Source organism: Haemorhous mexicanus, chromosome 28 (assembly GCF_027477595.1).
Source record: "Haemorhous mexicanus isolate bHaeMex1 chromosome 28, bHaeMex1.pri, whole genome shotgun sequence".
Taxonomy (NCBI): Eukaryota; Metazoa; Chordata; class Aves; order Passeriformes; family Fringillidae; genus Haemorhous; species Haemorhous mexicanus.
In genome coordinates this window covers 4,306,017-4,330,042 of record NC_082368.1, presented here as the reverse complement: position 1 = coordinate 4,330,042, position 24,026 = coordinate 4,306,017, and the positions used below count along the sequence as shown (strand labels likewise).

The 24,026-nt window shown below is 65.4% G+C and overlaps 3 protein-coding genes across 4 annotated transcripts; 2 read left to right on the top strand and 1 right to left on the bottom strand.

The window, feature by feature from the left end:
• The first annotated feature begins 1,215 nt into the window (after nt 1-1,215).
• ERBB2 (erb-b2 receptor tyrosine kinase 2) lies at nt 1,216-11,498 on the top strand. The gene is made up of 27 exons (XM_059869570.1): nt 1,216-1,375; nt 3,911-4,062; nt 4,142-4,328; nt 4,521-4,658; nt 4,744-4,812; nt 5,438-5,550; nt 5,627-5,768; nt 5,842-5,958; nt 6,458-6,584; nt 6,665-6,738; nt 6,819-6,909; nt 7,407-7,606; nt 7,687-7,819; nt 7,911-8,001; nt 8,082-8,242; nt 8,328-8,375; nt 8,454-8,592; nt 8,681-8,803; nt 8,882-8,980; nt 9,058-9,243; nt 9,320-9,475; nt 9,564-9,639; nt 9,726-9,872; nt 9,960-10,057; nt 10,131-10,301; nt 10,416-10,674; nt 10,772-11,498. Exons 1-27 carry the CDS (start codon nt 1,294-1,296, stop codon nt 11,098-11,100), a joined length of 3,708 nt encoding a protein of 1,235 aa, XP_059725553.1. The 5' UTR covers nt 1,216-1,293; the 3' UTR covers nt 11,101-11,498.
• Nucleotides 11,499-11,922: 424 nt separating this feature from the next.
• MIEN1 (migration and invasion enhancer 1) lies at nt 11,923-13,848 on the bottom strand. The gene is made up of 4 exons (XM_059869573.1): nt 13,688-13,848; nt 13,135-13,232; nt 12,852-12,928; nt 11,923-12,629 (listed from the first exon to the last, which is right to left on the bottom strand). The coding sequence occupies exons 1-4, from the start codon at nt 13,774-13,776 to the stop codon at nt 12,546-12,548; spliced, it is 348 nt and encodes a 115-aa protein (XP_059725556.1). The 5' UTR covers nt 13,777-13,848; the 3' UTR covers nt 11,923-12,545.
• Nucleotides 13,849-14,923: 1,075 nt separating this feature from the next.
• GRB7 (growth factor receptor bound protein 7) lies at nt 14,924-23,744 on the top strand. Of its 2 annotated transcripts, none has more exons than XM_059869572.1 (15): nt 14,924-15,001; nt 16,877-17,015; nt 17,109-17,253; nt 18,097-18,253; nt 19,166-19,287; nt 19,366-19,443; nt 19,533-19,670; nt 19,751-19,861; nt 19,964-20,062; nt 20,862-20,942; nt 21,516-21,632; nt 21,713-21,773; nt 21,856-21,943; nt 22,708-22,801; nt 22,877-23,744. In XM_059869572.1, exons 2-15 carry the CDS (start codon nt 16,885-16,887, stop codon nt 23,021-23,023), a joined length of 1,569 nt encoding a protein of 522 aa, XP_059725555.1. In that variant the 5' UTR covers nt 14,924-15,001; nt 16,877-16,884; the 3' UTR covers nt 23,024-23,744. The 2 variants fall into 2 exon arrangements, with proteins under 2 accessions (XP_059725555.1, XP_059725554.1); XM_059869571.1 differs by lacking the exon at nt 14,924-15,001 and adding an exon at nt 16,405-16,580.
• Nucleotides 23,745-24,026: the final 282 nt, after the last annotated feature.

Genomic DNA, 24,026 nt, shown 5'->3' with positions numbered 1-24,026 from the left:
TCATGGGATATATCCCCCCGTGTGCGCCTTGAAGAGGCTCATGGGATATATCCCCTCATGGGGCCCGGCACTCCTGGGGATTGAGGGGACCCTCCAGTGTCCTGCGGGGACCCTCCGGTGTCCTGCGAGGCTCGAGGACAGTTCAGGGTCCGGAGGCAGCGCGGCCTGAGGAGCTGGGTGGTCCCGGCTATGCAGGACCCCCGGCAGCGGCCTGGCTTGAGGTGACAGTGATGTGCTGGATTCTGTCCCCATGGCAGGCGGGACCCCAACACCGGGAGTCCCCTCTTTGGGGCAGCCTCGGTGGCACATGTGGAAGCACAGACTGGGGTGACCAAGGGTACAGGGGGGCAGAACCTGCCCTGTCACATCCTGGTCCCTATCCCAGCTGCTCCTGGCTCTGCCCGGCCGGGGGGTTCGGATGGGGACCCCTCTTGTGAGGGGGTCCCCACCTGTGGAGGACCCCCCCATCCCAATTCCCTCTGCATGCCCAGGGCAGCAGGTGAAGGTGGAACAGGTTCGGGACAGGTGCCAGCTCCTGGTCAGCCCGTGAGATGCTGCTGGACTGTCCCTGTCCCCCAGGACAGTCCCCAACCCCCTGCCCCATTCCGGGGTGCCAGCTCTGTCCCCCCATCCCTGGGACTGACCCCCCAAACCCACGAGTGGTATTTCTGTCCCCCTCCCCGACATGGGTGACAGTCACAGCCCCGGGAGAGGGGACATGGATGGAGGTCGTGTCCTTCCCCCCCCCCTCCCTGATTCAGGCGACCCCCGCCCCCCGGGAGCAGGACCCCGGGGCTGGGGACCCCCCCGGGGAACGGGGCACGCCGGGATGGGGGGGATGGACCGGGGTGGGGTACGGGGTTCGGGGTTCCTGCTGCTCCGGGGGGGTGGAAAGTGGGATCGGAGCCTGGGGGTCCCCTGGTAGTGGGGAGGGGGCACCCGCTGGTCCGGGAGGTGGGAAGGGGGAACGGGGGGTTCCCGGTGCTCCCGGGGGATGGACGGCGGTGATTCCCGGTGCTCCGGAGGACGGGAGGAGAGAAGGGGTGAGTCCGGGGCGGGACGTTCCCGGTGGTCCGGGAGGCTGGACAGGAGGGGGGGGGGGGGTCTGTCCTGGTCCGGGCCGGCGGGAGCGCGCGGGGGCGGCGGGAGCGAGCGGCGCGCCCTCGCCCGGGGCCGGGACCGGGATCGGGATCGCGAGGCGGAGCCCGGGAGCGGCGGGAGGCGGCGGCTCCGGCTCCGCAAACTTTCCCGGAGCGGCGGCGGGGCCATGGGCCGCGGCCCGCGCTGAGCACCATGATCGCGGCCGGGGGCTGCCTCGGCGCCGGGCGGCTGCTGCTGCTGCTGGCCGCCCTCTGCTCCCCCGCCGCCGCCGAAGGTGGGTCCCACCGGGGAGCTCCGCGGGGCACCGGGGACACCGGCAGTCGGGGGGACTCCGGGCCGCGGGAGCGTCCCACGCTCGGCGACTTCGCGTAAAGTTTTGCACGGGACCGAGCGGGACCGGGGGGCACCGAGCGGGCGAACCGGGAAAGGGAGGGGGGGACACGGGGGGCGTGACCGAGAGGGCACCGGGGGCACATCGTGGGTGGGACCGAGTGGAAAACCGGGAGGGGACGGTGGGGGGAACCGAGGGAGCAGCGGGAGGGGACCGTGGCGGCCTCGAGTTGCGAACGAGGGGGCACCGGGGCTGGGACCGGGCAGCTCCGGGAGTGGGTCGGGGGTGCACCGGGCCGCGGGGTCCGGTGTGCATGGGGGCTGCACGGTTGGAAGTGACGGGACCGCCTCCCCCGGTCCCCCCGCTGCCCCCTCGGTCCCCGCCGCGCGCAGCGCGACCCCGGTGTCCCCGTGCCGCGACTGCCGCCAGGACTGGGGGCCAAACTGGTGTGTACTGGGAGGCGCTGGGGCCCAGCGGGAGGCCCTGCCCGCTGCACCCCGGTCCCCCCGAGCAGGACGATTCCCGGGAGGAATTTAGGGGCTCCGGTAGAGCCCGGAGCGGGGACCCCCCCCCCCGCTGGAGCGGGTCCCAGGGCTCCGGTACCGCCGGGAGAAACGGGAACGGGGGCCCCCAGCTTGTGGGGGTTCTCTTCCTGTGGGCATCGGGAGGCTTCGGGGTGCGGGGCAGGCGCGGTGCCCCGCGGAGTTGCTGGGTGGGTGGGTGGGTGCGTCCCCGTCGCTCCCATCCACATTCTCGACGTGCCGCACCCAGCCCAGCCCCGGGGGGAGCGGGGAGCCCGGCCCGACAGCCCCCGGGCCTCGGCCACGCACCGCGGCGGGGCTGGCAGGAACGGGGCCAGCAGGGCACGGGGCTGGTGGCCCCAAAGTGGGCACCGGCAGCCCCAAAAGTTGGACCCTGATGCCTCCCTCCTCGTTTTGGGGGGCAGCTCCAGCAGCGGGAGTTTGGAAAGTGAATGCTCGGTGTGGGGTTGTGGGACAGCGACGTGGGGACACACCGGGTGGCCTCCACTCCTGGCAGCCCGCAGCTCACGCTGCTTGGAGGGTCTGTGTGGGGCGAGCTCCTGGTTGGGGACACCCCGGTGTGTCCCCGTCGCTGGGGCTCCGTAGCCCCGGCTCAGGACAGCCCCGTGGGCACGTGGCTCACGGGCTTTGCCGGACACCCGTGGGCAGCCCAGGTGCTTGGTGGTGGCACCGCCCGCTGGAGTGAGCCAGGCAGGATGGAGCAGTCCCTGCCCTGCCCGGTGCCCAGCCGGGGAACTGGGCGAGCATCCAAGGCCAAATCCAGGGGGAGCAGAGCCGGGATCCCACCAGGATCCGCGCACTTGTCCCACCTGCCCTTTGCCCCGGGGAAGCCCCAGCACCCCGTGCCCGTCCCGGCAGGTGTGGGCACAGACCTTGAGCTTTGGCCGCCCCACACAGCCGCACGTTCCCTTCCGGGGTCCCCCCGTTTCACCCCGGTCAGGTGGGAGAGAGCCGAACCCCACATTCGGGGGGGCTTCCTCCTTCCTGGCCGTATTTTCCCCGGCTCAGAGGCCTCGGAGCAGGCGGGGGAGGCGAGTGCCAGCCGGGTCTCCCGGACGCGGGGCCGCGCCCGCAGCTGCCCAGCACCGGGGGCTGTCACTCAGCCACCGAGCAGCCGGGGACCGGCGCACCGAGCCCCCGCCCGACCCCCGTGTGCCCCCCTGCCCGTGCCGGGACGGGGCTGGTGGCTCTGGGAGTGACACCGCGGTGGCGGCGGGGTCAGCGCGGGGCTCGGTGCGGGAGCGGGGCTCGGTCTGGTGTGGGGGGTCTCCCCGGTGGGGTGTTGGGGTGCCGGGGGCCGCGGGCGCGCCGGGGCTGGGCCGTGCCGTGCCCGCCAGCCCTGCGTCACCGCTGCTCCCCAAACACGCCCGACCTGAAAAGGCGGTTCCAGCCGGGAGCGGGCGGCCGGGGCCCTGTGCCACCCGCGCCCGTGACTCACTCGCCCGGGGCCTGGCACCCAGGGCGGGCTCCCGCGCCCCCCGCCCCGCCGGGATGCCGCGGGGATGCTCGCCCGGCCAGCAGACCCCACAATGGGGCCGGCCGGGCCCCGCAGCCGTCGCCGCTCAACAATCGGGTCTTGTCTCGGCGTGGGCAGCGCATTCCTGCCCGCGGCCCCCGCTCCGGCCCCGCGGCTCTGGGGGTCCCAACCCAGCCCCCAGCAGTCCCTGGCCCCCGCCGCGGGCACGGGGCGACACCGATCCCCGTTGTCCCTCGAGCGGGGCCCGGTGGCCGAGCGGGAGCAGCTTTGCCGCGTGCCGGGGTGGGAGCCGGGGGAGCCACGGTCCAGGAAACTCATCGGAAGCTGTTGGGAGCAGCCCCGGAGATAAACGGCGGCCGCCGCATCCGCGGCGTTTCCTGCGGGGGCCGGAGCTCCGTGTGTGTCCCACGGGGGGAGAGGAGGGGTCGGGGACCCGCTGAGCTCCCGCTGTCCCCACAGTCTGCACCGGCACCGACATGAAGCTGCTGCGTCCTTCCAGCCCCGAGAGCCACTACGAGACCCTGCGGCACCTCTACCAGGGCTGCCAGGTAGTCCAGGGCAACCTGGAGCTCACCTACCTGCCCGCCGACGCCGACACCTCCTTCCTCAAGGTGCGCAGCGGGAAAACGCCCCGAGCGGGGGAAGGACGAGGGTCTGGCCGACTCCTCACCCGTGTCCCCCCCATGGCAGGACATCAAGGAGGTGCAGGGGTACGTGCTGATCGCGGAGAACCGAGTGAGCGGGCTGGAGCTGCAGAGCCTGCGCATCATCCGCGGCACGCAGCTCTTCCAGGAGCGCTACGCCCTGGCCGTGCTGGGCAACGCCGGCCCCGCCGGGGCACCGGGGCTGCGCCAGCTCGGCATGAGGCACCTCACAGGTGGGGAACCCGTCTGGGGCCGGCACGGGGTGCTCGGATATGTGGGTTGCTGCTCCTGCAGTTGGGAGCTGCCAGCTCCGGTCTGGGGTGGGTCCCTGTCCCTGTGGTGGGTCCCCACCCAGGACTGGGTGCTCCCCAGGTCCCCACGGGGGCTGCAGGTCCCTGCTGATCCCCCTACCTGTCCCCTTACAGAGATCCTGAAGGGAGGGGTGCTCATTGAGAGGAACCCCGAGCTGTGTTTCCAGGAGACCATCCTCTGGAGCGACATCCTGCACCGGCACAACGAGTTCCGTGCCGACATCCAGGTGGAGACCACCCGCACCCGCAGCTGTGAGTGAGGGCTTTGTGCTACCGGGGGGGCTCTGGGGGTTCCAGCCCCTCCTGGCACCCCCTACTCACTCCTCCCCCTGTGCAGGTCCCGACTGCCGGGCGCTCTGTGCCGAGGGGCACTGCTGGGGTGAGGGCAAACAGGACTGCCAGACATGTGAGTGTGGGGCCCACAGAGGCTCTGACCCCCCCACCCCAGAAACCCCCAAAGCCCCTGGGAACCTCTTTCCTTCCCTCTGTATGCCCCTGCTCCACTGACCACCACTTGGCACCCAAATCTCTGTCCCAGAGACTCCCTGGACATTCTGCTTGCAGTCCCAAATTGTTGCCCTACCGAGCCCTACTTGTCACCTAAGTCCTGCTACCAGAGACCCTCTGGACCTTCCATTTGCCCCCCAAATCTCTGTCCCACTGACCCTTATTTACCACCTAAATCTTGCCCCCAGAAGCACCCTGACCTGTTTAGCCCCCAAATCCTTGTTCCACTGAGCCCTACATGGCACTGAGATCCTAGTCCCAGCCATCCCCTAAAATCCCTGCTCTGGGAGCCTCCCCTTACACCCCAAATCCCTGCCCTGAGGACCTCTGCTTACACCCCAAATCCCAGCCCACTTGCCCCCCTGAATTCCTTACCTACAGTTTTTATTTGCCATCTGAATTCCCACCACCCAGATTTTTACCCCGGAAACCCCCCTACCCTCCAACCTCTCATCCTGGCGTGTCCCCCATTGCCTGGAGGGGAGGAATCCATGTCCCCAACGTGTCCCTCTGTGCCCCCACAGTGACCAACAGCATCTGCCACGGCTGCCCACGCTGCAAGGGCACGAAACCCACGGACTGCTGCCACGAGCAGTGCGCCGCCGGCTGCACCGGCCCCAAGCACTCCGACTGCCTGGTGGGCACGGGACGGGGACACTGGGGGTCCTGGGGGGTGGGACAGGGGTCTCACACATCTGTGTCCCCCTCCCCAGGCGTGCCTGAACTTCAACAGGAGTGGGATCTGTGAGCTGCACTGCCCCCCACTCGTCGTCTACAATTCAGACACTTTCGAGTCGATGCCCAACCCGGACGGGCGCTACACCTTTGGTGCCAGCTGTGTCAGCCAGTGTCCCTGTGAGTGACACCCTGGGGGGGTGCGGGGGCAGCCAGCGTGGCCCTGACCCCTTCCCCTCCTGCCCCCCTGCAGACAACTACCTTGCCACAGAGGTGGGGTCCTGCACCCTCGTGTGCCCCCAGAACAGCCAGGAGGTCACGGTCAACAATGTCCAGAAGTGTGAGAAGTGCAGCAAACCCTGCCCAGAGGGTGAGAAACACCCCCTGGGGTTTGGGGGGGCTCTGGGTGTCCTGGGGATGTGGGTGAGCAGCCCCCAGGGGATGGGGAGGGGGGCTCTGGACACTGCAGGATTGTGGATGAGCAGTTTCTCAGTGTCCTGGGGGGCTCATGGGGTTCACAAGGTTGTGGGTGAGCAGCCCCCCAGTATCTGGACAGGTCTGGGGACCCCAGGGGTGCGGGTGAGCAGCCCCCCAGAGTGGCTCTGGGGACCCCAGGGATGTGGGGGAGCAGTCCCCTGGGGGCTGGTGGCACTCTGAGAACCCCAAGGGTTTTGGTGAGCAGCCTTCCCAAGCCTTGGGGGGCTCCGGGGACCCCAGGGATGGGGGTGATCCATCCTCAGTGCAGCTCTGGGGACTCCAAGGCTGGGGGGGGTGCTGCTATGCCCTGTGGGGGTATCTCCATGGCTGGTGGGGCAGTGTTTCGGGGGGCTCAGGGGTCCTGGAAGAGCACCCCTGCCATGCCCCCCCAGTGTGCTACGGGCTGGGAGTGGATTTCCTGAAGGGCGTCCGTGCTGTGAACGCCTCCAACATCCAGCACTTCTCCGGCTGCACCAAGATTTTTGGGAGCCTGGCCTTCCTGCCCGAGACCTTCGCTGGGTGAGTGCCTGATTCCCCTCCCTGAGCCCGCTGGGGACCCCCAACAGGACCCCCCCCAACCTCCCTCCCATCCCTGGCAGGGACCCCAGCACCAACACCCCACCCCTGGACCCCAAATTGCTGCGGATCTTCGAGAGCCTGGAGGAGCTGACGGGTGAGAGCTGGGGGAGCTGGGGGGGATCGAGGGCTCTGGGTTTGGGGGGACATGAGGGGGTGACACTCAGCTCCCCCCAGGCTTCCTCTACATCGCAGCCTGGCCACCTGACATGAAGGACCTGGGAGTCTTCCAAAACCTGCGGGTGATCCGGGGCCGGGTGCTGCACAAGTGAGCAGGGACGGGGATGTGGGGGGACACGGGGACATGGAGGGATGCAGGGGGACACATGAGGGGACACAAGGACGTGGGGTGATATGGGAACATGAGGATGCAGAGGGGATGTGGGGAAATGCATGGGGACACATGAGGGGACACGGGGATGTGTGGAGAGACGCAGGGAATTTCTGAGGGGACACCGGGACATGGAGTGACACAGGAACATGGGGATGCAGAGGGGATGTGGGGAGATGCTGGGGCACAGGGGGACACAGAGAGACATGGGGAAGTGCATGGGGTTGTGGGAACACACGGGGAGATATGGAGCCATGGGGGGACACAGGGGGACATGGGTGGGACCCAGGGGGACACAGGGACATGAAGGGGCTCATACAGGCTCCACGGGGACACAGTGACATGAAGGGGCTCACACAGGGGACATGGGAAGGACATGGAGGACGTGAGGGGACACGGGGCCAGGCGTGTCTCACCCGTGGGTGTCTCGGCAGCGGCGCCTACTCGCTGACACTGCGGGACCTGGCGGTGCAGGCGCTGGGGCTCCGGGCCCTGCAGGAGATCAGCAGTGGGATGGTGCTGGTGCACCACAACCCCCAGCTCTGCTTCCTCCAGAAGGTGCCCTGGCACAGCATCTTCCGTAACCCCCGCCAGCACCTCTTCCAGACCCACAACAAGCCCCCTGAGCAGTGCGGTAAGAGGGGTCCCGTGGGGCTGGGTTGGAGATGGTGACCCCCCCATTGCTGACAAAACCCCCTGGTGCCCCTCCTGCAGAGAGAGAGGGGCTGGTTTGCTTCCACCTCTGTGCCCAGGGGCACTGCTGGGGCCCCGGCCCCACCCAGTGCGTGGCCTGCGAGCGGTTCCTGCGTGGCCAGGAGTGCGTGGCCTCCTGCAACCTCCTGGATGGGTGAGTGGAGACCCTCGGGAGTGGCAAACAGAGCCCCCACCCACACTGCAGGGCGAGGCTGGGACCCCATCCCTGCCCCTTTGCCCTGCAGAGCCATCCGGGAACATGCCAATGGGACGCGGTGCCTGCCGTGCCACCCTGAGTGCCAGCCCCAGAATGGCACCGAGACCTGCTTCGGATCGGTGAGGACAGGGACACGCCCTGGGGGGGGTGGGGGTGCCCCCAGACACCTGGGTCCCTCAACCTACCCCTGCTCCTGCAGGATCCAGACCAGTGCGTGGCCTGTGCCCACTACAAGGATGCCCAGCAGTGCGTGCGGCGCTGCCCCAGCGGCGTCAAGGCCGACGCCTCCTTCGTGCCCGTCTGGAAATACCCGGATGAATTCGGCGTGTGCCAGCTCTGCCCCACCAACTGCACCCACTCGTGAGTTGGGGGTCCCTAGATGAGGAGGGGGTGCTGGCAGCTGCAGGGGGCTGCTGACAGCAGGGGGCAACCCCTGTGTCCCCAGGTGCACGATCCGGGATGAGGACGGATGTCCCGTGGACCAGAAGCCAAGGTAAGGGTGTGCCTGTGTTGTGCCACCACCACACTGGGTGCCAAGGGTCCCCCACACTGATGGCCTCTTGGCACGCAGCCAGGTGACATCCATCATTGCTGGCGTGGTGGGGGCTCTGCTGGTCATCGTCCTTCTCCTCATCACCGTCATCTGCGTCAAGCGCCGGCGGCAGCAGGAGCGCAAGCACACCATGCGGAGGCTGCTGCAGGAGACCGAGGTGGGGATCTCCCGGGGGGAAGGAGGGGACCCTCGGTGCTTGGGAGGGATCAGGAGCCTGGCCCCCCTCACCCCTCCATGCCCCACAGCTGGTGGAGCCACTGACGCCCAGCGGGGCCCTCCCCAACCAAGCCCAGATGAGGATCCTCAAGGAGACGGAGCTCAAGAAAGTGAAAGTTTTGGGGTCCGGTGCTTTTGGCACCGTCTATAAGGTGAGGAGTGGGGACAGCACAGTGGGACATGACCCTCCCTGCTCTGCATCCCCTCACCTACTTGTCCCCACACCTCAGGGCATCTGGATCCCTGATGGGGAGAGCGTGAAGATCCCTGTGGCCATCAAAGTCTTGCGGGAGAACACGTCGCCCAAAGCCAACAAGGAGATCCTGGACGTGAGTGTGGCCACGACACTGGGGGGAACAGAGCTGGCAGCGGCCCCTGCCCACCCTGACCCTCCTCCTGCCCACAGGAGGCCTATGTGATGGCAGGGGTGGGCAGCCCCTACGTGTCTCGACTGCTGGGCATCTGCCTGACCTCCACGGTGCAGCTGGTGACACAGCTGATGCCCTACGGCTGCCTGCTGGACTACGTGCGGGAGAACAAGGACCACATCGGCTCCCAGGACCTGCTCAACTGGTGTGTGCAGATCGCCAAGGTAGGACAGGGCACCTGGGCAGCTCCGGGGGGGTCCTTGGGGAGACCACGGACAGCTGGACATGTGCCACCTCCAGGGGATGAGTTACCTGGAGGAGGTGAGACTGGTGCACCGGGACTTGGCCGCTCGCAACGTCCTCGTCAAGAGCCCCAACCACGTCAAGATCACCGACTTTGGGCTGGCCCGGCTTCTCGACATCGATGAGACAGAGTACCACGCTGATGGTGGCAAGGTAGGGCATGGGGACTCAGGGACAGTGGTGCTCCCCTTGGTGACAGCCACCCCTGGTCCTGCTCACCTCTCCATCCGCCCTGTCCCAGGTCCCAATCAAGTGGATGGCGCTGGAGTCCATCCTCCGCCGGCGCTTCACGCACCAGAGCGATGTCTGGAGTTACGGTGCGTCAGGGTGTCCCTACCTCGGGGGACTTGGGGGGGGTCCCAATGCACTGTTCACCCCTACACCTGTCCCCTGTCCCCTCCAGGTGTCACTGTGTGGGAGCTGATGACATTTGGGGCAAAGCCCTACGACGGGATCCCTGCTCGGGAGATCCCGGACCTGCTGGAGAAGGGTGAGCGGCTGCCGCAGCCGCCCATCTGCACCATCGACGTCTACATGATCATGGTGAAATGTACGGGGAGGGGACACAGGGACAGGGAGGGGACAGGGTGTGCTGTCACCCTGCTCCCGGCCCTGATGGCACCTGGCTCTGCTGCAGGCTGGATGATTGACTCTGAGTGCCGGCCCAAGTTCCGGGAGCTGGTCACCGAGTTCTCCCGCATGGCCCGCGACCCCCAGCGCTTCGTGGTCATCCAGGTATGGAGGGCCCCAGGGTCCTGTCCCCTCACTGGTGCCCTGGGGCGAGCACTGACCAGTGTGACCCCCCCAGAACGACCTGGTGGGACTGCCTGGCTCCATGGACAGCACCTTCTACCGGGCACTGCTGGATGAGGAGGACATGGATGACCTGGTGGATGCTGAGGAGTACCTGGTGCCTCACCACGGCTTCTTCAGCACCGACACCTCCACCACCTACCGCAGCCGCATCTCCTCCATGCGGGTACGTGGGGAGGGCTGGGAGGGAGCTCCTAGTGCTGGATGGGCGTGGGGGTGACCCTGTGCCACATCTGGCATGGGCTCAAGTGCCCGACTTCGTGTCCTCTCCCACACCCAGAGCACGGCGGAGTCTCCAGCCAAGGTGGAAGAGGGCGAGGGCTTGGCTTCATTCTCCTTCCCTGCCCAAGGCCTGGCAGAGGGGCCAGAGGGCCCCGTCCCAGAGGTGCCAGATGGGGACAAGGCGGCCCTGCAGAGCCCCCCGGGGCGGGAGCCTGGGACCCTGCCCCGGTACAGCGAGGATCCCACCGGGCTGACGGCCAAGGACGGAGAGGACCCCGAGTGCTTCACCGTCCCAGCCCCCCACAACACCATGCCAGGTAAGGAGGGCACTGCCAGATCCTTGGGGAGGTGGTGGGGAGTGTCTACCTGTCCCATGACCCCTAGGGGGTCCCTAACATGTCACTCACCCTGCAGAGTACGTGAACCAGGCTGGGGAACGCCCGCCCCGCGCCCCCCCATCCCCGCCGGACAAGCCCAAGGGGCACCAGGGGAAGAACGGGCTCATCAAGGACCCCAAGAACTCCTTCCCAGGGCCCTTCGGCCACGCTGTGGAGAACCCCGAGTACCTGGCACCCCACAGCACCCCCACCCCTGGCCCCTTCAGCCAGGCCTTCGACAACCCCTACTACTGGAACCAGGACCCCGCCAAGGGCGGTGGCCCTGAAGGTGGCCCTGGCACGACGCCCACGGCTGAGAACCCCGAGTACCTCGGCCTGGCCGGCCCTGACACCACGGCCGTGTAGGAGAGACCCCCCAACTTCACCAAGGCAGCTCAGGGAGGGATGAGGCACAGCTGTGGGGCTGAGGGTCCACCCCTCTGCCCAGAAGTGGCACCGCTCACGGAGGGCTGGGAGAGCCCAGGACGCTGTGGGACAGCGCGGCAGCCGAGTGGGGACACAAGGGTCACCCTCGGTGGCACCGGGGACCCACGAGCTGGGTGGTGCCTGGAGCAGCTCGGAGCCAGCAGGGCCTGGAGAAGGACAGACCCTGTGGCATCCCCCCCATCCAGGGCTGTCCCAGTGCCTGGGACACGTGGACTTGCACTGAGGGCAGCTGGACTGAGAGCAGTCCCGGCTGCTCCGGGATTCTCTGGAAGCACCGGGATGTATATTTGAGAATTGTACATTGGTTGTTTTTTCTACTCTCGTGGTCTCTTTGGTTTCTCCTTCTCTGTCGGATCCAGCTCTGTCTCCCAAGGACCAACATGTCATATCTCTTCCCTTTTTCCTTATTTTTCCCTCTTTTCCTTCTCTTTTGCCCTTTTCCCTTCTTTTTTCCCCCTATCTTCCTTCCCTTTCCCCTTTTTCGTTCCCCCTTTTTTCTTCTTTTTCTTTCCCTTTTCCTTCCTCATTTCCTTTCCCCTTTTCCCTCCTTTCCATTCCTTTCTCTGTCCCTTTTCCCTTTCTCCATTCCATTTTCCCCTTTGTCTTCCCTTTTCTTCTTCTTTCTTCTTCCCCTTGCCCTTCCTCCCCCCTCTGCCACCCCCCACCACTTGCCTGAAGGACAAAATTCCTGATCCCAGGCAAACTCCAGGACTCCCCATTCCCAAGGCACACCAGAGGAGCCACATTCTCCATCCTTTATTCCACCCAGGCCGTTGGGTTTATACACAGTATAGAATAAATAGGGGACCCCCCCTCCCCGAGGCCAAGGGCAGGGACATTCCAGGCAGGAAGCAGGAGCTGGGAGCCTGGGAATGGGCAGGGGGGATGTGAACACACCTGTGGCTGTGGGGCCAGGCTGGGGTTCCCATGGCCAGCCCCTGCCCTGGATTAAACAGTGCCAGAGGGACTTTAATCATTAACAGATCCCAGGGAAGTTACAGCCAGTGGATTCCCCTTGGAATGAACCTGCTGGGAGCTGCTCCAACGCCCAGCCTGGCTCCCCATCCATGGGAGAACCCCCCCCCCAGATTCCCAGGGGGTGAGGGAGGGGAGAGGCCAGCACAGAGAAATGGGGGTGCCAACCCTGTGCCCCTCAGGAAGGTGCAGCTGATGAGGGGGGGAAGGCAAAGGCGGGTGGGAGACCCCCCTTAATCCACAGCTACACCCAGCAGGTCGGGCAGGGGACACAATGATCCCCAGTGCTACCTGTGCCACCGTGGGGGTCCCCAGGAGGCTCCTGAGCCCCCCCAGTGGTTCAGGATTTAAGGAAGGCAGCGTGGGGGGACCCTGCTGTCCCTGGGGGGCTACAGGATGACGCAGGGGGGGCGGCTGTTGGTGATTTTCTCCAGGGGCTCCCCATTGCGGGCTCTGCGGATGGCCTCGATCAGCTGGGGAGACACGGAGGTGACAGGGACAAATCCCGGCCACACTGAGGATCTGCCCCTCTGTCCCCTCCCACCCTACCCCAGCAGGACCTGCAGAGGGTCCTGGCAGGGTGGCAGGAAGGGGAACAGCTCCAGAGGGTGACAAAACAATGATCCCATCACAGGAGGGGCTCCCAGCAAACCAAACACCCCCAGCCCAGCCCGGGACCCCCCGTGGGTACTCACATCCTTCTCATAGGGAAAGCCCCCATTCTCCAGCTTGGAGAACACCAGCTGCCCATTGATCTCGATCTCAAAGGCACCTGAGGGCACACACAAGGCTCAGCTATCAGCTGTGTCCCCCCTAAAAACCCCCCATGGCATCCCCCCCACAGCTCTGCCCCCAAACTGACCCCGCTGAGGGGCAACAACCAGGCCACCCTGGACTTCCAGCCAGGTTTAACCCCCCCAAACCCCCAGCAGGGCACTGGGGGTGTCCCCCCAAGGCCCAGCTGCTGTGGGGTCTTACCGGTGCCCCCCAGGCGTGACTCGATCTCGATGTCGGGGTACTCGTCCCGCACGGCGCTCGCCAGCTCCTGGTAGGTGGCCTCGAAGCCACAGGGCTCGCTGGGGAGGGGGGGAACTGCCTGAGGAGGGGGCACGGGACCCCCCAAACCCTCCCCGAACTAAGGACCCCGCCCAGGCTGTCCCCTCATAACAGCTCTGCTGCCTCCTGTACCCCCAGTTCCCAACGCCCCCCTCAGGAGTCCTCCCAAAACGCCCAAGCCCCCGTACTCCATAACCCTATGGCCCCTCACCAGCTCCTCAGCCCCCAAATTCCCCTATAACCCCCAATTCCCCACCCTCAGAACCCCCCAACCTCCCTACACCCCCCTCCTCAGTCCCCCAACCCCTCTAGATCCCCCTCAGCCTCTCCCTTCTCCCCCCAAACCCCTCCGTGCCTGACCCCGCCGCATGCATCACCCCAGTTCCCCCAGTCTGTGCTCCCGGTGCGCCGGTACCGCTGTGGGCCGCCCCCATCCCGTTACCCCGGCTGGCTCCCACCCCCGGGGTCCCCTCACCAGTACTCCACCACGATGCGGACCCGCCGCTCGGCCCCGCTCTCGGCCCCGTTCGCGTCGCCGCTCCCGTTCCCGGTCCCGCCGCTCATGGCCCCCGGTGCCGCCGCGCCGCCGCTTCCGGGTGCGGTCACGTGATGTGCCCACTTCCGGCCGCTCTGCCCCGCCGCGCCGATCGTCTCGTCTGCTCCGAGACCTCCGGGAGGACTGCCGTGACCCCGGTGACCCCCGGGGGACACAAAATGACCCAAAGTGACTTCCAGGACACCTCTAGTGACCTCAAGTGACCCCCGGGGGACCCAAACTCACCGTGTGGCACCCGCAGTGACCCCCAAGACCCGCAGGAGACCCTCAACCCCCCCCCATGAGACGCACAGTGACCCCCGTGTCACCCGCACCCACCCCCGTGGGACCCAAAATCACCTCGGGGGACACACATGGGAGCTGAAATGACCCTCACAGGAGCTCTGCATTCCCATGGGAACCCCCACTGCTCCGTGGGACCCACACCTAAAACCCTCTGGGGGTTCTATGGGGTCTTGTAGCCCCCCCACAGACCAATAGGAACCCTCAGCATCCCCCACAGAGACTCCTGAACCCCTCCTTGGGGACACATCTGTGTCCCCATGGCACCTCTAGTCCCCAGTGGGGACTCCCAGTCCCTGTGTGGGGACACCCACAGAGACCCCACAGGGGACACCCCCAAGGGACTCCACAGGACACACACAGAGCCCCTAAAGGACCCCACTACATTCCCATATCCCAAATTCTGCCCCCAACCCTCCTGGAAGGGCCCCCGAGCTGCATGAGACCCCCCCCCCCAACCCCATGGTCCCACCTGGCAGGGGTCCCTGAGGGGACAATGGGGACACCCCCCACCCTCCATGGGACCCTCCCAGTCCCACTTTGGGGGTCCCAGGGGAGCCCCAACCCAAACCCCACACCCACGGGCTGGGGCTCAGTGGGATCTGCACCCCCAGGACACCCCAGGGCACCGAGGTGTCCCCGTGTCCCCCCGCGCCCGGCTGCTCCGGGGGTCACCCCAGTGCATTGTGGGAAACTCCCCATCACCACTCAGGGGGGGTTTGGGGGGGGTGCAGCCCCCCGGGGCTGGGCCGGGGTCGGGATGGACACCCCTCAGGGTGCCGGGGGGGCTGGGGGGCCCCTCTGGGTGTCGGTGGGGGGCCGGTACCGGGCGGCAGGCCCGGGGCGTCGTGATGTCAGGCGGGGGCGGGAGCTGGCGCAGGTAGATAAAGCCGGGCAGAACAGGAATCCCTGGTCCGGCGGGAGGGTGCCGGGACGCGGCGGGAGCTGCAGGTAGGAGCGGGGCCGGCCTGGGGGCTCCCGGGGCCGGGGAGATCGCTGCTCATCCCGGGGGTCTTGGTCCTATCCCGCCGGGAACGACCCCGGAGCTCTGGCTGCGCCCGCACCCCTCCCGTCCCTCCTTCCCGCCTTCTTCCCGGCTCTTCCTCCTCCTCTGCCATCCCGCCGTGCCTCCTCTGCTGCCCCTGGGGAGCTCTGTACCCCCAGTCTCGGGACCCCCACCCACAGCTGGCATCCTGCTCCTTAATCCTGGTGGTCCTGGCACGCTGTCCCTTGTCCTGGTGGCCTTGGAATCCCGTCCCCTCACCCTGGTGGCCCTCGGATCCTGTTCCCTCAGCCCTGGTGGCTCTGGGATCCTGTCCCCTCCCCCTGGTGACCCTGTGATTCCATTCCTCAGCCCTGGTGACCCTGGGATCCTGTCCCTCACCCTGGTGGCTCTGGGATCCTGTCCCTCAGCCCTGTTGCCCTGGGACCCTCAATCTGGTGGCCCTGGACCCCGTGCTCCATAACCCTGGTGGCCCCCAGGCCCATCCTGGTGGTCCTGGCCCCCTCCAGTGTCCCACCCCATAACCCCAATGTCCCCTGTGTCCCCTGTTTGTCCCCTGGTGGTCCTGGCCCCCTCCAGCCCCCACCCCCTAACCCCGATGTCCCCTGTCCCTTTGTCCAAAGCGCTGTGTCCCCTGTTTGTCCCACCCTGAGTGTCCCCACCCTGCCACTGCCAGCAGGACAGGGCTCACACCGGGGTGACCTGAGGCCACGGGGGTGGTGCCAGGGCGGTGTCCCTCTGCCAGGGCCCCGTCTGTCACATCCCCCCATGTCCCCTGCTGTGTCCCACCAGCAGCATCACCCTGCCTGCCCCCTGGCTGTCCCGGTGTCCCCAGATCACCCCGGGCACAGCCAGGGAGGGGACACCGGGCTGGCACAGGGATGGAGCAGGGGGCCCCGGTGGGATGCAGGGATGGCGACAGGGGCACGGCATGGGGATGACATCAGCCCTGCCAGCCACGGACTTGGACCCCGAGAGGTGGCGGGAGGTGGCGACAGGGACGGGCAGCGGGCGAATGATTAACGCGGCTCTGCCCGGTGTCCCGGCACCGCCGGCTCCCGCGCCCGCCGCCACCGAGTGCCACCGAGTGCCACCGAGTGCCACCGTGGATGCCACGTGTGTGTTACGTGTGCCACGTGCTGGGGGGGCCCCGGCACATCCCCGGCTCTGTCCGGAGCCGGTACCGGTGTCCGGGCGTGACCGGTGCCCGGGCACGGTGGCACGGGGCGTGGGTGGGGACACGGGGGGGCAGTGGCAGCCCGGGGGGCTGGCGGCGGTTCCCACGGCGGCTCCCTCGCCCCCGGCTCCCGGCGCGGCCGCCCGGGCCCGGATGCCAGGGCGGTGAGGTGGAGCTGGGAGCGGCTGCCGGGACCGGTTTGGCCGGACCCGAGGAGGTGTTTGGGCTGAGCCGCCGCCGCCGCGCTCGGCTTCCTCCTCTCCTCGGCGCCGGCAGGGCTCGGCCTGGCAAAGCTCAGCCTGGCAAAGCTCAGCCCAGCATCTCCCGGGGCTCCCAGACCCTCGGCGCTGGTGAGGGAATTCTGGGGGTCTCATAAGGGGCTGTGCTCACCATCAGTGTTGTGTTCCAGCCCCCAGCACCCCGACAGGACTGAGGGGACAGGGACACCCTTGGTGTCCCAGCATCCCACCCAGGGCTGGAGTCCTGCTTCTCTGGGCAGGAAAACACCCCTGGGTGGGTGCCAGGGGTGGGAGCCCACCTGGAGCCTGGCGTGGTGTACTCTGGGGGCTGCCCACACCTGGCCATGGCCCCTCGAGGGAACAAGGACCCACACACGGTGCCAGACCCCCTCTGTCTCCCCCCACAGATAATGCCATGGAGGGGGGGGCTCAGCAGAGCAGCCTCTGGGAGCCCCCCGAGCAGGATGGGGGTCCTGCTGAGCAGGATGGGGGCGAGGGGCCGCCCGAGGTCCGGCGCTCCCAGCCCCTCTTCATCCACGGCAGCAGGTGGGTGTGAGGCCCGGGGGGTGTCGGGGAGGTTAAAAGGGGTCAGGGGTGCTCACGGGGGGTATAGAGCTCACCCTCCCCCCGTGCCTGCAGCCGGCAGCCGCCACAGGAGGAGCCGCGGGCGTCGTCGCTGCCCAGCATCCCCAACCCCTTCCCCGAGCTCTGCAGCCCCTCCAATTCCCCCATCCTGAGCAGCCCGGCCCTGGGACAGGGACCCCCCCGCGAGGGCACCTCCCACGTGAGTCAGGGGCTGGGGCTGGGCAGGGGGGCTGGGGTCTGGGACCCCTGTATGGGCTGGGGAGGGGGCTGGGGGCTGGGACCCCTTTATGGGCTGGGGCTGGGGAGGGGGCTGGGGGCTGGGACCCCTTTATGGGCTGGGCAGGGGGACTGGGATATGGGATCCCTGTATGGGCTGGGGAGGGGGCTGGGACCCCTGTATGGGCTGGGGCTGGGGTTCTTGGGGCACCCCCCAGGTGAGTCAAGGGGCTGGGGAGAGGGGAGGGTCTCAGTGCTGGGGCAGGAACCTCCTCCCATGTGAGGGTCTGGGAAGGGGTCTCAGCCTTTGGGGAGGGACCCCCCTACAGGGGTCCTGAGCCAGGGGGCCAAGGGATGGGGAAGGAACAGCCTCCCAAATGAATCAAGGATCTGGGAAGGGGGGATTCCATCCCTGGGACAGGAACCACCTCCTGCATGAATCAAGGGGCTGGGAAGGGGGGATTCCATCCCTGGGACAGGAACCACCTCCCAGATAGATCAAGGGGCTGGGAAGGGAGGATTCCATCCCTGGGAGAGGAACCACCTCCTGCAGGATTCAAGACTTTGGGAAGAAGGGAACCCATCCTTGAGAGAGGAACCACCTCCCAAATGAGTCAGGGGGCTGGGAAAGAGGGATCCCATCCCTGGGATAGGAATCACCTCCTGCAAGAGTCAAGGGGCTGGGAAGGGAGAATCCCATCCCTAAGACAGGAACCACCTCCCACACGAGCTGGTGAGCAGGAGGTGGGTGGGATGAGCTCACCTGTGGTCCTGCAGGGTCCCCTGGTGCCGGGGGGGCCCTGACAGCCCCGGTGCCCCCTCCCAGGTGGTGAAGGTGTTCGGTGAGGACGGCGCCTGCCGCTCTCTGGAGGCCTCGGCGGCCACCACGGCGCGGCAGCTCTGCGAGAGCCTGGTGCGCAGGACACGGGCACTGCAGGACCACAGCTGGGCCCTGGTGGAGCTGCACCAGCACCTGGCACTGGGTGAGCAGCCCTGGGTGTGGGGGTGTTCTCAGGGGTCAGGAGGAGGGGAGAGATGAGAATCTTGACTCCATGTTTCAGCAGGCTTGATTTATTATTTTGTGATATATATTCTATTAAAAGAAAATGATATATTGAAAGTATACTAAGAGAATAGAAGAAAGGATTTCATCAGAAGGCTTGAAAGGAATTGGAAGGAATGATAATAAAATCTTGTGGCTGACCAGAGAGTCTGAGACAGCTGGACTGGGATTGGCCATTAATTAAAAACAACCACATGAGGCCAATCAAAGATGCACCTGTTGCATCCCACAGATAATTCTTGTTTACATTTCATTTTTGAGGCCTTTCAGCTTCTCAGGAGAAAAAATCCTAACGAAAGGATTTTTCATAAAATGTGTCTGTGACACCTGGGGGCACAGTGGGGCACTTAGAAATTACTTAGAAATGCCGTGGGATAGGACAGACATTGTTGGGGGGGAAATGGAATTAGGAAAAAAGTTTCAGAAGGTGGCCTTGCAAATAAGACCAGATACTTTGGAGAAATAGAACTATGAAAGATGCATTGTAGTAGGAACCACGAGGAATAATTTTAGATGGTTGGCTTTAAGGCATTTACAGCATGGTGTGGCAAAACTGATAGGCCAAAAAACACTTAGAGTGTATTGTAATTAGGAATTAATTGGCTTCTGATTGTGATGGTGTGAATTATAACATCTGTGTTATCTCACCCTTCACACGAGACTGAAAATGGAATAAAAGTTTTTAAAACACCTCCCAGTTACCCCTCTCTGGGTTGGAAAAGGGCTCAATCCCTGTGACCCCCCACCACCCTGCTGACCCCCTGGGACCCCCCACCACCCTGCTGACCCCCTGGGACCCCCCACCACCCTGCTGACCCCCTGTGCCCCCCAGAGCGCTGCCTGGAGGACCACGAGTCCGTGGTGGAGGTGCAGAGCTCCTGGGCCCCGGGTGCCGACAGCCGCTTCGTGTTCCGCAAGAACTTCGCCAAGTACGAGCTCTTCAAGAGCAACGCGGTAGGTGGGCACCCTCTGGACCCCCCCTTGGGCACCCCGGGCACCCCAGGGGGTCTCTGCTGAGCCTCTGTCCCCCAGCAGCTGCTGTTCCCCGAGGTGATGGTGTCCAGCTGCCTGGAGGCCAACAAGAGCATGGCACACTCCGAGCTCATCCAGGTACGGGGCACCGTGCCCAGCCGTGCCCTGGGCACCCTGCCGTGCCCCAGGGACCCCGCCGTGCCCCTCAGCCCTCGTGTCCTCCCCAGAATTTCCTCAACTCTGGGAGCTGCCCTGAGGTCCAGGGTTTCCTGCACCTGCGGGAGGCCGGGCGCAAGGTCTGGAAGCGTTTCCACTTCTCCCTGCGCCGCTCGGGGCTCTACTACTCCACCAAGGGCACCTCCAAGGTGAGGCCGGGGGGTCCTGGGGGAGGGGGCATGGCCGGGGGGGGCAGCAGGGCCAGCCCTGACACCCCCCCACCCCCCAGGACCCCCGGCACCTCCAGTACTTCGCTGACCTCACCGAGTCCAACATCTACTACGTGACGCAGGGCAAGAAGCTCTACGGGACGCCCACTGAGTTCGGCTTCTGCATCAAGGTGGGGATGTCCCTGCCTGGGGCTGGCTCATTCCCTGCGCCTCCCCCTGTCCCCTGAGAGCCAGCCGGGGCTGCCCCGTGACGGCTCCGGCCTCTCCCGCAGCCCCACAAGGTGCGGAGCGGAGTGAAGGGTCTGAAGCTGCTCTGCAGCGAAGATGAGCAGAGCCGCAGCTGCTGGATGGCCGCGTTCCGGCTCTTCAAGGTGAGCCCCGGGCGGTGCTGCCGGCCCCCTGCCGGCTGGGATGGTGGCAGAGGGATTTTGGAGGGATAATGGGGGCATTCTGATGGAATACTGGGGTGGTGATGTGGCAGAAGGCTCACACGGTGTGCATCCGTATGCAAAGCTGGAGATAAGAAATGCTGATTTAGAAATGTCATAGACTAGGACCGAGATTGTTGGGAGATAAACAGAACGAGGAAAAAAGTTTCAAAAGGTGGCCTTGCAAATAAGACCAAATACTTTGGAGAAATAGAACTAGGAAAGATGCATTCCAGTAGGAGCCAAGAGGAATAATTTTAGATGGTTGGCTTTAAGGCATTTACAGCATGGTGTGGCAAAAGCTGATAGGCAAAAAACACTTAGAGTGTATTGTAATTAGGAAATAGTTGGCTTCTGATTGGATAGTGTGAATTATAACATCTGTGTTTTCTCACCCTTCACACGAGACTGAAAATGGAATAAAAGTTTTTAAAACACCTCTCAGTTACCCCAGCTCTGGGTCAGAAAAGGGCTCAATCTGACAGTGCTGGAGGGATGATGGGGAATGCTTGGGGGATGCTGGAGAGCAACAAGGATGGGAATGTGGAGGCTTCTAGAGGGGTGCTGGAGGGGTGACCCCATCCTAGTGAAAATGTTACAGGATGGGTGTCCCTGTGCCCACGTGGAGTGGATGCAGAGGCTCCCACCCCTGCCCTGGGGGGCTCTGGATGTCCCTGGGTGTCCCTGGGTGCTCCCCCACCCCGCAGCAGGGCCCCCCCAGCTGACAGAGCTGCTCCCCCAGTACGGGATGCAGCTCTACCGTAACTACCAGCAAGCACAGGCACGACTGAGCCAACCCCCCTGGATCGGCCCCACGCCCCTGGTGAGTGTCCCCTGTCCCCAGCATCCCCTGGTGAGTGTCCCCTGCCCCTTGAAGCCCCTGGTGAGTGTCCCCTGTCCCCAGAAGCCCCTGGTGAGTGTCCCCCACACCCCTGGTGAGTGTCCCCTGGTGAGTGTCCCCTGGTGAGTGTCCCCTGTCCCCAGCATCCCCTGGTGAGTGTCCCCCGCCCCTTGAAGCCCCTGGTGAGTGTCCCCTGTCCCCAGAAGCCCCTGGTGAGTGTCCCCCACACCCCTGGTGAATGTCCCCTGCCCCCCACAGTCCTGGTGAGTGTCCCCTGTCCCCCACAGCCCCTGGTGAGTGTCCCCTGCTCCCTGCAGCCCCTGGTGAGTGTCTCCTGTCCCCCACACCCCTGGTGAATGTCCTCTGCCCCCACACCCCTGGTGAGTGTCCCCTGTCCCCAGAAGCCCCTGGTGAGTGTCTCCTGTCCTCCACACCCCTGGTGAGTGTCCCCTGTCCCCAGAAGGCCCTGGTGAGTGTGCCCTGCAGGCCCTGGTGAGTGTCCCCTGCCCCCTGCAGCCCCTGGGGACCCTCTGGTGACGCCCCTGTCCCCCACAGCGAAGCGTCTCAGACAATGCACTGGTGGCCATGGACTTCTCAGGGTGCACGGGCCGGGTGATTGAGAACCCCAGTGAGGTGCTGAGTGCGGCCCTGGAGGAAGCCCAGGCCTGGAGGGTGAGTGGGGAGGCTGAGGAGTCAGGGGGAGCCCCCCTGAGCCCACGCCAATGTCCCCCCTCCTTTCTTTGTGTGCCCAGAAGAAGACGACGCACCGGTACAGCCTGCCCGCAGCCTGCCACAGCTCCCCGCTCAGCGCCGGTGAGACGTGGGCTCAGTGCCCACTGGGGGTCCCTGTCCCGGGCAGGGGGTCCCCCCGGGTGTGACACCCCTCTCCCCACAGCCATCCACCGCACCCAGCCCTGGTTCCACGGGCGAATCTCCCGGGAGGACACCCAGCAGCTCATCGGCCGGCAGGGCTTGGTGGACGGGTACGGGACCCTGGGCTGGGGGTTTGGGGTCCCTGGGGCTCCTGGGGGGGACATGGAACTCCAGGGAGGTTCAGGAGAATGGGGCTTACAGGGTCTTGCAGCTCCTGGGGGGATAAAGGATATATGTGGGGGTGGGGGTGAGTGATCCCAGGTTGTTGCAGGGTTTGGGGGATGCTCAGGCTCCTGGGGGTGCAGAGACTCCCAGGGGTGCCAGGGGGTACTGGGCTACTCCCAGGACTTCACAGGGGGTTTGTGGGACCCCATGGGTTATTGTTAATCAAAGGCGACTCCAATGAAGGGGAGAGAATGATGCACCTGACTCCACGGATATCAGAAGGCGAATTAATTACTTTATTGTACTATGCTATATGCATTTCATCTAAACTGAATCTGCCAAGCACTCACTCTGCACACAACTGCTCACACTGCACTGAATCTCGTGACTGTCAGCCACACTCCTGACACACACACACACACCTGGCCCTGACAGGGCAAGGAAACAAAACATTCTCACTGTGGGTAAACAATCTCCATATTGCATCCTACTTTGGCACAAACACAGGCACAGTAAGTGATAAAAATTGTGTTTTCTCTTTCTCTGAGATTCAGAGAATGTGAATCTCAGAAATCCTTGGGAAGAATTGTGCCTTGCTTTTCTCTGTCAAGAGAAATGTGGCAACAATGGCTGACACTGGGAGGGCAGAGGGGACACTGGGAGGGCAGAGGAGACCTGGGGCCAGCTTTGACACCTCTGGGGCTCACAGGGTCTTCCTGGTGCGGGAGAGCCAGCGGAACCCCAAGGGCTTCGTGCTGTCCCTGTGCCACCTGCAGCGCATCAAACACTACCTCATCCTGCCGGTGAGTGCCAGCCTGGGGCTGGGGGGGCCTGGGGGGGCTGGGCAGAGGGGTCCTGACCTGCAGCCCCCCCGGCAGAGCGAGGAGGAGGGGCGGCTCTACTTCACCATGGACGACGGGCAGACGCGCTTCGCCGACCTCATCCAGCTGGTGGAGTTCCACCAGATCAACCGCGGCATCCTGCCCTGCAAGCTGCGGCACTACTGCACCTGCGTGGCCCTCTGAGCCTCTGGGGGGGCTTGGCACAGCCTGGCACCACCAGCATGGCGGGGTTTGGCTCGGTCTGGCCCTGCCAGCGTGGTTTGGCACAGTCTGGCACTGCTGGCTCAGTCTCACTGCTGATGTAGCATGGCTTGATACAGCCCAGCACAGAACAGCCTGGCACCACTGGGATTGTTTGGCACAGACTGGCCCTGCTGATATGGCACGGCTTGGCACAGCCCAGCACCACCAGCACAGTTTGGCACAGCTGGGCACCACTGACATGGCACAGCTCAGCACAGCCTGGCACTGCTGGCACAGCTTGGCACCAGTGGGATGGTTTGACAAAGTCCAGCACCACCAGCATGGCACAGTTTGGCACAGTCTGGCACAGTTGGTTGGTTTGGCACAGCCTGGCACCGCCAGCATGGCACAGCTCAGCACAGCCCAGCACCACCAGGATGATTTGGCACAGGCTGACACTGCCAGCGTGGCACAGCCCACTGCCAGGACCCCCACACTCAAGCACTTTCTCCCCTCTGCCCTGCAGCACCAGCCCCGAGTGTCCCTGCAGGGGCCTGGCACTCCTTGCCCCCACACCAGGGGGGTTTTGGGGTCCCCAGGAGCGGGGTCCCGGGGTGTGGGGGTGCGGGGGGCACCCATCACCGTGTCCCCCACGTCTCCACGAGGCCAGTTGAACTGGGACGTGTTTTATACCAGTGAAAATAAAGGTTATTTTTGCAGAGCTCCCGCCTCGTTCCTTGCCATCCCCGGAGCCGGTGGCACACGGCTGGCAACGTCCCCATCTCCCACAGCGTCCCCACGCCTGGCAGTGTCCCCACGTCCCGCTGTGTCCCCAGGGTGCCCCGGGTCCCACACAAAGGCCTCTCTGTGCTCCCCGGGCACCACGTGCGGCTCAGCCACGCGGCCGCCGCAAATCCCCGGGAGGGGGGGATTATCCAGGGGGGATTAAGGGCCCGGATTTGGGGGGGCTGGGGCCGGGGCAGCTGCTATAAATGCGGGGGGC